This window comes from Carassius carassius, chromosome 35 (assembly GCF_963082965.1).
Source record: "Carassius carassius chromosome 35, fCarCar2.1, whole genome shotgun sequence".
Lineage (NCBI taxonomy): Eukaryota > Metazoa > Chordata > Actinopteri > Cypriniformes > Cyprinidae > Carassius > Carassius carassius.
Window position 1 is genome coordinate 20,226,103 of NC_081789.1, and position 14,971 is coordinate 20,241,073.

At 35.5% G+C, this 14,971-nt stretch overlaps 1 protein-coding gene across 2 annotated transcripts in view; it reads right to left on the reverse strand.

The window, feature by feature from the left end:
• Positions 1-14,971, reverse strand: part of fndc3bb (fibronectin type III domain containing 3Bb) — a 74,197-nt gene that overhangs the window by 33,786 nt on the left and 25,440 nt on the right. For both annotated transcript variants that reach the window (XM_059524875.1, XM_059524874.1), the window contains exons 4-7: positions 7,947-8,023; positions 5,740-5,971; positions 4,063-4,344; positions 1,122-1,180 (exon numbers count right to left, since the gene is read on the reverse strand). In XM_059524875.1, coding sequence (XP_059380858.1) covers positions 1,122-1,180; positions 4,063-4,344; positions 5,740-5,971; positions 7,947-8,023 — 650 coding nt within the window. The remainder of the gene's footprint in view (positions 1-1,121; positions 1,181-4,062; positions 4,345-5,739; positions 5,972-7,946; positions 8,024-14,971) is intronic.

A 14,971-nucleotide genomic window follows, 5' to 3' on the forward strand; every position in this document is an offset into this window, starting at 1 on the left:
TTAACTGCACGTATGGTGCATGTATTGTTTAACAATTTGAAATTGAACAAAGCCTTCTTTTTGTGTGCTTTAATTAAATACCACATCTAAAGCAATCTAATGATAAGATATTTCAATTATTATTTTTTTTTTATAATCAATGCATTCTTTTTTTTTGGTCTCCTGTATATTAATATCACATTTTAAACCTTAAATGCATATATAATATGCATTCCCATTCAAAGCAAGAGACAAAGATTATGAAATCGGCAGCAGAGATGAGAAAAACATATTGATGTGACCAATCAATGAACCATTAAGCAATTCATTAACAGATGCTGCCCCCTCGTGAACGAAAACGGAAATGCTTCATTCTGATCATCTCTAAACAATAACAATCCTTACGTGTCCTTACGTGGTTGCTATGCGCAGAGTGGGTTTAACACATTATTACGAGGTTTCTAGGGTGTTCTAGATGGTTGCTAGAGGGTTGCCAAATCATCTATGATAATGCACCCTTTTTTTCCAGGCCATATCTTGGAAGAAAAATTAAATTAAATTCTACACTACTCATACATTATACTTTATGTGTGTGCATTTGCATTGCTTTGATCATTCGCTGTAGATCCCACTTTCTCTTCCCAATCCACGATTGGTCGATTATGTATAATACCTGCACGCTATTGGTCAAACTACTTTCCAGTCATTGTCTTTCACAAATATGAAAAAAGAATGTATGGTCGACCTACTCTACGATAATCTGATCCCTAGACTCAAGTTTATATGATTTCCCTAACCAATTTTATCGTCCACCATGCAAAAAAAAAATAAAAATCACACATCTGTTTAGAGAGGAAATAATAACTCTCCTTAACAAGCCTGCGGGATTTGAGGTGTCAATCAAACAAGGTTTAAAATAGTTTCAAACTTAGCGTTTGGTGTTTGTTTATATCCCTTATGCAAAAAAAGAAAAAAGAAAAAAAGAGTAATATAATGCTTTCGAAAAATTCTAGATTATTAATAGTGGAGCAATAGTCCTGCAGGACAAATAAAACAAAAACTGGCAACATTGGTGGTTCTTGATTCTGTGAACTGTCTGTGGAAAGGAGATTTGTGAAATGGCATGATTTAAAATCACTCACCTGCGGCTTGTCCATTCCTGATGGCACAGCCTGAACTCGCCTCGTGTCCACATCGTGATCTGCACAAAAAACACATTAAATGTAGCCATCCGTCTCCTATCAGTCATAAATCAGAGTGTGTGTGTGTCTGTAACATCTTCATGCTTGTTTGCATAGAGAAAGAAATACAGAGAACATAAATTGAGTATCTCCAGACAGAGACACAGATCTGAGGCAATAGAGACGTCCTGACTGATGGGGCTGTCGGATTGGGCCTGTGCTGGGTCGGAAAATGTCTGTCGGGGAGTGAGGTTCATAGGTCTGGCTCTTATGGGGCCCGAGGGGCTCCTGCAATGAGTCATCACTGCGATGAAGTCATGGCAACATCACCCCACACTGACCTCCATGGTTTTCCCCTAATAAGATGTTGTTGGGATTGAGAGATTGAAGATGTTTTCAGTGGGTTCTTTATTTTATTAGAGGAAGAGGGAAAAGAGTGGGAAAAATTAGAGATTCCACTCCATGTATGGATTAAAAACAGTTTAAGTGATCTTGAATTACTCGTTGGATTCAAAGGAGTCCCACCAGTGTTGAAAAAACAATTTTGAGAAGTAAATTGATCTTACAAACTACATTTCATCAGAAAACTGAAAAACATCGCTATTTTTTATTTTTTTTTTGTAATACAGTACTTCACGTTTACCAGTGGAAGCCTGTTAAAACAAATACAAAAATAAAAAAGTAATTCTGCTAACCTTTTCTCATAATTGGAATTATTTCAAAATTGATTATTTTATTGAATATTTAACAAAAAAAAAGCATGTTTTTCCTTTTAAATTGTAATGATATATTCTCAATATTTATTACAAATATTTTTGCGAAATGCAATAAATTACAGTGTTATATTGTTTCATCAGTGGTATGAAATGTAAACAGACTCCTTAAAATAATTCAGAAAGAAAATAATTTATTAAGCAGGCATGCTTTAAACTAATAAAAACTGACAGTGAGCATCTATATAATGTTGCAATTATTCAAATAAATGTATTCATTAATCAAGGAATCCTATTTTGCACAATTATGCTGAAAATTCAGCTTTGCCATCACATAATTCAATTAGATTTTAAATATATTAAAATAGAAAAATAGTTATGTTAAATTTGAATAATATTTCACAGTAATACTGTTTTTACTGTATTTTTAATCAAATAAATGCAGCCTCATTGAGCATAAGAGACTTCTCATATAAAACAAATATCTCACAGACAACAAAAAAATTTTGCCCTGTAGTGTAACTAGCTAACGTTTCTAAAGAATAGCTGGACTTGCCTTCACTGGTTTTAAATCTTGAGTAGTTTGTTGACGAGCTACAGCAAAGTCCTGAAGACTGAAGACCAAGACTAAACGTCTGATGTCATGCATTTCACCCAGATCTGAGCATCTTCTCAGACATTCTCCACAGGAACAGCTCGTCTTCTCGTCTCTTGATTTAATTTGCCGTGCCTTTTCCCTGTGCATTTTAACAGGGACCAGACTTGTGCCGTCACTTCAGACAGGAAGAGATCTGTGTCTCATTATGCACCGTGCTTTCGCCTCAGACACACACTCTCTCTCTCTCTGTCTCTTTACCACACACAGACACAGAGGCATGGGAACCGAAGGTTCACAAGAACAAAGACCATTAAAGATAAGACATTAAAGAACAAAGAGGAAAACAGCGAGACAGAGTGAGCCCTTTTCAAAGGAATGATGAAAGAAAAGGAAAGGATGATACAGAGAATTATGAAATCTACTAGATCTCATGCAACATGTGTTCCACATTCATCCACCATCTGATCCCAGTATAGCTACATCCTTTATTGGAATCTGTTAGAGATTGCACTTGCGATCGGAGGCATAATAAGACCACGCTGACAGGAAATTCCAGTGGAGGTGAATTTAGTGTGTGGGTATTGAATGACCAAGTTCTACCACTTGTTTGCGATAAAGCTTTAGTACCACCAACTGTGTACCGTCTTGTTTCGACTGCCTGTAAAGGAGACCTCGCTTTATAAAAAACATCTCATCACACAATAAAACAACAGCAGTTTCTTTACAGACTTTTCCAAAGCATTCTGCCAATGTGGCATCATCTTTCTGCAGCTTTGCTCGGTCATTAGATATGCTCAAGCTTGCCTCATCAAGTTCTGGTTCTTCCAGCTCTAAATCAAAAAGCTCTGAGGTATCGATTAAATCCAACACCCATTTTTCAAATACATTTCATTTCAATATTTGACCAAAATAGAAAAAAATATACATGAAATGACCCATTTTGGAAATAAATCATTATTTTTATTAATTATTGTTGATAAATTAAGTTCTGTAAATAATTATTTAAATAATTAAATAAGGAGAAATAATATTTTTTTGAGAAACGCATATGGTAAAATAATTCTTATATTATGATTTGGTGCTCAAGTAACTTTTTTTTTATTATTATCATTGTTGGGAACAGTTGTGCTTCTTAATATTTTTGTGGAAACCGATTTTTTTTTTTTTTTGCAGGATTCATTGATGAATCATTGATTAGTTCAAAAGCAGCAGTAATAGTTCTCCAATGATTTTTCCCAGCTCATTTCATTCAAGCGACTGACTGTATTGCACCAATAGAGGGCACTCTTCTACATTCACACTCACACTGTAAACTGTTTATCAAATGTGTATGTGTGTCACACTTAGAGTAAGTGCTGACACTGATATAACAGCTCAAAAATAAAGGCTTGAGATAAGGACCCATAAAGCTTCATGGAAATGAGACTTTAAAGTCAACATAAGTGAACAATTTTGTTGACTCATCTCAACAGAGACCAGCTGACACTGGAAGTATTCTTTGTTTTTGCTCTCAGCTGTTGCCACATGTATGAACAAAATCAGCAAGATGTCTCTTAAATTAGAGGTGTTTTATAAATTTGACTTGGCTCACCCTGTGGCTCGGTGTCTGAGTGTTTGGGGCTTCCTCTGGCTCTTCGATCTGGCCTCTTGTTGCCAGGGCTTCCTCCTCCTCCTCCTCCAGGGCTGCTGTGGCTCTTGCCGTAGCCGTTAGTGGTGGTGGTGCAGGCCGTGGTGTTCTTGTAGCTGTTGGACAGCGGGCTGGTCACCTGCCTTAGACTTGTACGCTCCACCGGCTGTTTGAGCTTCTTGGGTGGAGGTTTACAGTACTCCTCATGACCCATGAAAGTGGAGATGTTATACAGCGGGATGATCTCTGAGATAAGACAAAGATTGCAATTACACTATGGAAAGTAGAAAGCAAATGTGTTGCATACACAAAAATGTTAAATAAAGCAACATAATATTTATGTAAAACATAATTACTGGTATACTTTGTATTGTATTTATTTTCAAATTTTGTTTACAAAATTCAATATACACAATTTATATTCTAGTCTACAAGTGTTTAAGCAGCGTTGTGTATACATAAGCACAATAATGTTAAATAAATCCTCTTTAAACTCTTATTATATTATTAAAAATAGTTTAGCTTAATTTTCTTGAAATTAAGCTAAGCTTTCTTAATGTTTTAAAAAAAAACTCTTAAAATATTTTTAGATATTGAAAAAAATAAAAATGTTAAAATATATAAAAATATGCAATAAGTAAAAGTCTTAAATGTTATAATATATATATAAAAAATATGTAATATGTAAAAAAATCTTAAATGTTATAATATATAAAATTTAGCATATTTTTATATTCACCAAACATTTTTTATTTGTCTACAAATCTAATTTTGTGCAGCAATGTGCATGCATATGATTTAAACCTTTAGTACAGCAAAGAAATCCATATATTAAGAATCATTTAATTTAATTATATATTTAAAATTCAGTTCATATTCAGTATACACATGACGACAAACATGTCAAATAAATCAAATTACATTTACATAAATAACATTTTAAAATACAGTATATATCTAATATTACTAAATTTTTTATATTCAACATACAATTTATATTTGTCCACAAAAGTTATTTTATTCAGAACTGTATGTGACCACACAAATAAAAATAAATGAAAACTAAACGCAATTCACAGATTATATATTTATTTCTATTCTACAAAACAAATGTTGTGTTCCATTGTATACACATGACCAAAAGAAACTTAAACACAACAAAAACACAATTATAGTATAAGTTTAATAAAATTATGTTTATTAAAGAAATGCATATCTTATACAGTACTTTAAAATATTTTACAAAAAAAACTCTCTCTCTCTCTACATATGTGTGTGTATATATATATATATATATATATATATATATATATATATATATATATAAAATTTCATATTTAGTTTAAAATATATATTATTCTACAAAAATGATTTCAATCATTCAAGAATAAGAAAATAGTTCCTTAAAACCACAAAGAAATATTCAGTCAAGCATGTCCCATCTTTTCACTGTTAATGAATGCTCAGATTGGTTGTGTTGTGTTTTCATAGCTTTGTGTGGTATTTCGCTTTCAAGTTGAGCTTGGTTAGGACAGTGTTATGATTCAGTACAAAGAGACGGTTGCCCATCCTCACTGAGGTATGTGTTTAAATAAGTGAAAAATCCAGGACCTTTAGTCTACAGTGGACTATGAAGCTTACCTTCCGAATAGAAGGGTGGCAGACGGTGCTGATAGAACTGGTGTGGGGGCACGTCACTGGGCCTGACTGGGGGATAATATGACGTATGTGAAGCTGGAATAAAGTGTGGGTGCGTCAGGTACTGCGGGTGAATGTGGTGGCTTGGGGACAGAGCCGGAGAGTAACTTGGAGGATAACATTCAGAATGAGGCGTGACCACAACCCTCCGCAAGCCTGTGTTGTCTTCCAGAACCTGAAAAAACAACATCCACAGACGTCAAGCCAAACAATCCCCAACCTCACAGGCCCTCTGATGTCAGCTATTAGTGCCCCACCCGACAAACAACACCGGATCTAACATGCCAGCAGTTACGAGGCAACCACAGATGTTCAGTGCCACTTTAAACAAAGGGCAGGAATGCAAAAGTAAACAAGGCCTTCTAATGGAACAGCTACAAGTACATTCCACTGGAGGAATGCATGCATGGAAGATGCTTACAGGAATCACAGATCTGCTGGAACAGTTCACATGGGAGAATCAACTCACTGTCCCATGCTGACCAGCTTGGTCACCCAAGGTTAAAGGGGGAGGTTACTGACGACAGCAGAAAACTGTTCGTTACCAAAAATGCTTTTACTGCAGAAAAACAAGAATGTTCTTGATTCATGCAGAGAGCTATTAAAACACTTATACAGCATGTACCTTATTTTCTAGTTCGTAACTGATGTAATGTGCATGTAAGTGATTGAAGATACAGTGATGAGGGTTGTTTTCTGGCAAACAGTACACAAAACTGTGTTCACTTCATATTTATAATTAAATATGATGGCCAATACCAATGAGCTTTTCCATTTTAAACGGACAGAAACCTTTGTCTAGAGATAAATGCTGACATGTGGGGAAAACAAGCATAGATTTATGTTAGAGTTTGCATATTCTGGCACATGCAAAGACAGATTATGTCAAATGTTTATTTGTGCTCATAAATTAAGCCAAAAAAAAAAAAAAGAACATTACAGTGATTACAGGAGAACCAACAATTGCTCACATCAACAAATTTTTTAAATAATTGTATCAACTTCAGTTCTAACTGTTGATGTGAAATTGTTAATATGTTCATTTTAGTATTAAGTAGTATTTTTATCAAATATTTTTTTTTCATTAATCTTAGAGGTCTACAAACTCAATTTCTGGATTTATTCACTAACATTAAATATAAATATTAAATTGTAAAGTCAAGACGGTGAAAATATGATTCTATACAACTCAAGCATGATAAAAATTGTATCAAGGTATGGCACATTATTATTTATTATGTAATATGCTTAAATACAATTTAAAAATGTGGTTTTTATTTATTTATTTATTTTTAAGTAAATAATACATTTATGCAGTATATAGATGCATTCAATTAATCAAAAGTGACAGTAAAGACACTTACAATAACTTAAATAGTTAATAATTTTTAATTTGTAAATAATATTTTACTATATTAACGTTTTTACTGTCATTTTAATGAAATAAATGAAGCCTGGGAGAGAATAGAAGATGTTTTTAATTAGCATAAATTAATCTTTAAAAAAAACTTACTGACCACAAACTTTTGAATGATATTGTATGTTCACTGTACATATAGTTCATATGGATTTTATATGGATATTAAAAACTGCCATTTACGAGGCCCCATGCTTGTGCAATAAAACGGCATTTCCCATAATTTTCTGAGGCAGCAGAGCAACAATTACACACATAATGAGCATTATTATCACTTCATTTTGATGCACTTGAGCTAAAAAGCTTCCATCTTTTTGGGAAGTTCAAAGAGGGAAAGTGGTGAGCGGGTCCTGCCCTTCACATTCGGGTGGAATGCGCTAATGAATCATATTTACACGAGTGACCTTTGTGCCATTATAACCCTCCCACTGATTTATTACACCCACAACTCAGACCCTTTTTCCTGCCCTCTCTGCAAGAGTTTTTGACCTTTCTTCTGAAATGTCACTGCCGTCGACCTTTAGCAAACTCTGGCCTGACATCGTTCTGTAAAAATGAACAACTTATGCCTGTTCTTCTGTTGTTTGTTTGGCTGCTGCATACTAGAATCACACTTTGTAAACGTGTATCCAAGAAAGGGATATTCGCCTATGAGGGGTGAAATCACATCCTCATTGTGTGAGAGGGGTTTGGCCACCCTGACACATGGCCCTGACCCATTCCTGCTGGTTACCTGGGAGACGTAGCCAGGAGGAACGTGGATTGGTGGAATGGAACCATTCAGTGACATCATGGGAACTTCAGCAGGCCCTGAAGCAGAAAAAAAAGCTGTCAATCAAACAGTAACACAATGCTGACTCCGCCCCCTCATTCCATCACGTAATGCAAGCCTAAGCAAAGAAAATTCCAGGGGCTACAAGAAAGCAGCAGAAAAACAGGAATGCATTGGTAATAAGACACGTATATGCATACGAGATGGAATTGCACTAGTTAATCGCAAAGCTACCAATTGCATTTTCTTCATTGCATTCTATTCAAACGATATATACTATATACATAGCTAATCTTAACTGCGCAATTGTTTACATCATATATCGTATATTATCGGATATAGTACATCCATCTTTATCCGGGTATATACAGTACTCTCACTTAAAGCTATATATATATATATATATATATATATATATATAAATTTTCTTACTATACACAAGGAAAAACAAATAGATCTAACCTTACATTTGATGTAATTTTACACTAAAATCCTGTTCAATGTACAGTCTGTGGACGTGAAAACCATCAACAATTCATCTCATTGCAATTTACAGTGAAAATAATTCCATTTGAAAGCTCAGATTTTATGGTATTTTGTTAAATAATTGAGCTTCCTAATAATGTTTGTTATTAGTTATGTATACTGGGGTTTTGTCGCAGCTCGTTTTGTTTAAAACATGTTCATTTGTTTGTTTTAATGCGAGCTGAGTGGTACTACAGTGGTGTTTTGCATTTGTGCGCATGACACTGTGCACCTTCTACATATTAGTATTTACCTCAGTTTGTGGAAAAGCTACTTGTGGTTACCTTTGAATCATCATGTGGCTTACTTTTTTCCATCAGTGTACTGGTTGTCAGTAGGGATGTTAACCGATGACCGTTTAACGTTATCAACGTTAACCAGTCAAAGTTTTCGGTAGTCGGTTAAAAAAAAAAGTGATATCTAAATTAGGCTATTATAGACAGTGGACTATACGCTACTACAGTTAGCCATCTCATTCCTCATATTTTTGTGTTAAGTGAACAAATTATCCCTCACACTCAATTTTTCATAACTCGCCTGTTTGTACTTAATAAACCAATAAAAACATTTGGCGCGAGGTCACAGCGTTTGGGTTCGCGCGATCACAAGGTTTGCGAAAAGTAAAGGCAACAGGCTAAAACACTCAAAGTTAGAGCCAGGGCAGACGACAGGATGAAGCGTGCAAAAGAAAAGTAGTGTGTGGGACCATTTCACCAAAAAGAATGAGACAGATGTAAGTTGCAACTTGTGTGATACAGTGCTTAAATATAGTAGCAGCACATCATCTATGATGTATCACCTGAAAACGCGACACCGCAAGCCTCTTCGGGTGAGAAAGGTAGCCAAAGCCAACCTACCGTGTCATCTATGCTAGCAGGTAGGAAATGTGACAAACAGCGCTCAGAGACTATTACCCAAAAGATATGCGGAATGGTTGAAAAAGACATGCTGCTCCTTGACTTTGTAAGCGGTGAGGGCTTTCTAGAGCTTAGACAAACGCCTTTATTTTCAAAGCGATCACCTTGTACCCAAACCATTTGAAACTAAGGAGCCATTTGTCCTACGATTACATACAACAAGCTCTTCGGCGCCGCGTTTGCGGGACTCATGTTTCGCGCTGTAGGGGATTTTAAAAAAGTGACGTGAGTGGCTGTGTGTGTGTGTGCGGGAGGCAGAGCGGCAGAGAGATGCGACAGAGTTGCGAAATTGCAGGCGCGGCTCGAAATGGCTGTTATTTCAAATAGCGTACCATATTTTAAACTAATCGGTTAACCGGTTTCAACCGGCTAATGAGGCTCGGTGGTCGGTCAAGAAATTTTTTAGTTTTCGCCATCCCTAGTTGTCAGTATATTTTAAAGTCACAAAACAAATTTTTTTTTCGGTAACTCAGCAGAAAATGACTGTTACACCGTGTCCTAACTACACACGACATGACAAGATTTCTGCGACAAGTAGTTTGAGTGTCCACACTAGACGCTACGCGATGCTGCGAAGGAATCAATCAAATATCACAGCCAATCAGAAGCATGTGTGGGCGAAGTCTCTCTGGAATTTTAAACCTTTTTAACATGATTAAATGTACATACTGAGTGACTGATACCATCTTTACGCATGTTGGTTTGCATTGTTTTAACGTACATCTTTGCTTTGATTTATTTTCAAGATCTGAAGTATCTGTTGTTGCTTTTGGTATGGCTATAAGGCCACACAATATGATATTTAAACTTACATTTGACATGTTTAACTTTGAATAATGCACATAATCAGCTGAGAATTATCTACGGTCATCTAGTTTGTATGTTGCTGTTCCAGTTTTTTTGACATTGCGGAAATAGAAACTGTTTCTAAAACAGACATTTTACGTGTCACATTCACATGTAGTTAGGACGAAAACTCCAATTAACATGGAAAAGATACCTTTCATTGCATGTCGTGGCATGTAGTCGCATGTAGGTAGAACACTGTATTAGATTTTACATTTAAAATGTAAGATAAGATATTATAAACACTGTCAGTACGATTTCTGTAGCTGTAGAGCTTTTTAAAACATTTAAAAACACGTTTTAAACAATGTGTACTGTGAAATGCACTATACAAATAAAAGCAGCTTGACTTGATTTTTGACCCACCATCCCGCAGGCCTATATTTTGTACCGTGACACTGGGTTAAACAAACAATTTAAGGCATTGCTTATGGCTTCACCGCAGTCAACGCGGTAGAAATAGAGCCATCAGGTCCAACTGGTGCACTGCAGGAAGAAAGGGCCACCGCCAGCACACAGACCCTCTCTGTTATGGCTCTCATGAGACGCTGGTGAATGAAACCCCTCCACCCAGCACACCAACGGCTTGTTGTCAGAACATAAAGCTCAGAGATGCATCTCAAATGAGGACCCTCATCCCGGGCTCGTGTAGCTGAGGGCCACCAGCTGTTTTAGACATCGGCGTCTCCTCCAGACCCTGCAGGAACCGTGGCGTGACAGCCTCCGGTGCAGTAAATCAACAAATCACCCTGATGAATTTTACAGTTCCTCCTCGCTTTCTCCCCCATCAGTCAATACCAGGGTCAGTATCTCCAGCTAGCCGTTGCTGGGTTTGAATAAGACCCTGTTTGTTCTTGTATTGAAGGGGCTTCACAGGAGTTTTTTGAGTGGCGGGGACAGGGGAGGGGTGTGTGTACACAGCGATGTGTGTGGGTCGTTTCACCGGGACGTGAGTGTATACGCATGGCAGCTTAAAATACCCTTTTCACAGAGCGACGTGTACAGAGCACAACAAAATCCATTGAGATTGTCCCGTGTGTTTGGAAAGGGTCTCGCGCCGGTATGCGGGGCTCTCTCGCCCCCCTCTCTCTCGCTCCTGTGAAAGTTGAGGAGCTGAGTTTGAGGTTTGGGGGGAGCTTTGAGATGACTGAGTGACAGGATTGTATCACAGCCTCGTAATATGAAGGGCCCTTTCATCCTTGACCCACAAAGAGAGAGAGAGAGAGAGAGCATGAGAGAAAAGGATAGAAAGAAGAGAGAGAGAACTCAACACAAACATTCCTCTACCTCGATTAAAGGGGTTGAAGGAATGGATGGCGTGAAGGCTAATGAAAAGAAAAACAGGTTTTAAAAACAAAGAAAGGATAAAAGGATTTTTAATATAGCTATAAAAATTTCAAAGAATGCAATGAAAGTTAACATAAGATTAGTGTTGTTCAAATTAACTAAATCTATAAAAATAAATACAAATAAAGCTAAAATAAAATAAATCTGAAATAAAAATAAAAAAGCTCAAATAAAATAAGAAATTTCACCTTGGCGACTAACTCAAATAAAAACTTCATTTATATATATATATTATGAGCTAAATATAAAGATTTTTTTTAAATACTACAAATCACTAAAAGTGAAACTAAAATAAAAATTCAAAAAACTTTTATTATTTTTATTAGTAAAATAACGGTAATAACAGATTAATTTTGATGACAAAATTCCCCAAATGAGGTTAATTCAAAGACATTAAATAATTGGGGTGGACTTGTAGAGCATTGAAAAGTCATGCAAATATATGCAGATACATATATTGTTTGTTTTATCTCCATATCACTGTACATACAGTAACTGGGCTACAGTCCTAAGCAGTTCATTTACCAACAGAGCCTGTCTGTGCTTAGGGTGTTAGGATAAAAATATATTGGGAAAATAATTACAATGTTCCCACATCGCCCATTTATATTTACAATAAATTATGACCTCATAAAATGACAGACCTCATTTCTAATTATCTGAAGAAAATATGTGATTGATGCAAACTCAGGGGTTTCCAATCTCGGTCCTTGAGGGCCACCATCCTAAAGCGTTCAGCTCCAACTTGCCTCAACACACCTACTTGGATGTTTCTAGTTTACCTAGCAAGACCTTAATTAGCTGCCTCAGGAGTGTTTAATTGGGGTTGGAGCAATTGGCCCTCCAGGAGCAGGATTGGGCACCCCTGTGCTGGAGTGTCATGAGAGAGTGCTATAATGCCACATTAAGCATGGAAGCTTAATGGCTTTAAGTAAAAAGAGTACAACCTAAAGTCTCTGGTCTAAAATAATTTTTTGTCCATTTATCATCCGCTAAGCAGAAGCAATGAGCAATGTCTGAAGATAGAAAGAGGTGGATGTAGGAAACGGGGGTAAAACTGCTGGATTGCCAAGCGTCTGAGGAGGCTGTCGAGGCACAGAGCCTCTTCAGCAGAACAAACCCCTCTTTGTGCTTCAGAGAGAAGCTCTCTCCCCCACTGCAGGGCCTGCTGGGTACTTCATAAAGTCCACTCAGTCCTGCTGGGGGCCGCTGACACACCACCAAAGTGTGTGCGAGTGCACGTCCTCATGCATGCGGATTTTTTTTGCTTTTACTCCACTATTGAGGAAAACCTGCCAAGTAGCATTTTCAGTTTCGTACTTTTAAGAGAAGCTGTGAGTGACAGTGTTGCAGAGGAACAAACTTCCGCAAGCTGTCAGTTCCTGAGCAAGATCCACTGATTCACTTCAGAGGGCTAGCTTGGCCAGACAGGGAGACGACAAGCAGAAAAGAGCGAGAGAAAGGGATGTTTCTGGAAAGAATGTCTTGCATCAATCTGAGGGCAACTGGGCAAAGAAAAGAAATGCTTTTTCTGCAATGGGTTGCAAATCTGATCTGTGTTTTTGAGCAAGCGAGAGAGTTTGGGAGGGTGTGTGTGTGCGCGTGAAGGACACTGTAGGAGAGAAAAATCACAGTTGAGATCACTTTAACATCTATGTTTCTCCTAGACAACAATAAAAATACATGGATAGCAGATGGAGTCTTTTAATGAGGTCTTATACTCCTCAATCTGAGAAAACAGCCTGCTGTTCCTCAGTAGAGATTTTAACTGTCACCCATCCCCTCGGTGGGACGTCCGAGTTTACTACACTATATTAAAATTAATTCCTAATCTAATCATGACAAACTATATACCGTTGGAAAGGTCTAAGACTCCTAAATAGATATTTTACCAATCATTTTTGTTAAAAAAAATATGTAGGAAAAGTAACAGATTAATTTATGGCAAGAGTGCACCTCAAAAACCTACATCATAACAGGAGTTCTGACCTTTGTCAAAAAAAGTCTATAAAAACACTATAAAAAAGAAAAGAAAAAATAGCAAAAAAAAAGAAAATTAATACTAAATATGAAGACATGAAATAATTAAATTCAAATAATTAAAACAATGTAAATGTAAAATAATAATGTACAAATATTAATAAAAGCTGCAATAAATAATCAAATAAAGTAAAAGAAAAATTACATTAAAAAACTATATAATACAGTTTTGTTAATTAAAATAATGCTGAAATAAAATAAAATATAAATATTGGATGAAAAACGTCAACTTTAAATGTAAATTTTTATAAAAAAAAAGAGAGAAATGTTGCTTTTGCAACTAAATAAACTTTATTTTAACTTTATAAAATTATTTTATAAGATTAACAAAGATATTTTTTAAGAAAATACAACAAATAACTTTCAAACTTCAAAATTCAAACTTTTATAAAAACTGAAAATAAAAAAGAGAAAAGTTTCAAAATTAAGATAATATGTATTACAAATATAAATAAATAAAATAATAAAAATCACATTTAAAATAATTAACTAAAATAACTGTATTCAGTTCTTAATAAATATTAATAAATACAATTAATAAATAATCAAACAAAGTAAAATGAAAACTTTAAAGGCAGCAGTAAAAAAATGAAAACAAGACAAAACATGCATTAAAAAATCAAAAATTCAAAATAATTATTTTATGCTCTCCATGTTTATTTTAATAGTTCTGCAGCTGCACTTTGTTAAATCCTAAAAAAAAGATATTAATAACAAATGTGAATACACAATACATTTTTACAAATTAAATAATGAACAAAAAAAAGTTAACTAATTAAACAACTATCAATTAATACAATTATTAATAAATAATAAAATAGAAAAAAAAATCTAAATAAAAGTTGAATAATAATAATATCTCTGTAGTCAAGAATTACACAAACAAGTTGTGAAGCAAGGGAGAAAACATTGACATTTCAACTCATTTATTTTTGTGCGGTGAATATGTGTAAGGCCAGCGCAAAACTTGGGTGTTTTAGATGGTTGCTAGGCTGTTGCTAGGGTTGTGGCTCTAAGACAAAAGAGCCTGACTTTAAAGTGACAGTCCACCCAAAAAATGAATCTATCATTATTTACTCATTCTCATGCGATTGTCAACTTGCATGACTTCATTTATTCTGCAGACAACAAAAGTAGATATTTTGAAGAAAGTTGGTTTTGGTTCTTATTGAAAATAAAAAAATCAATGGAAGTCAATGGGAACCACAACGGTTTGGTAACATTCTCATAACATCTAATCATCACAGAGATTGGAATGACATGAGGGACAGTAAAGGACAGTCTTTATGATATTCTAGTCCTTCCCTCAAT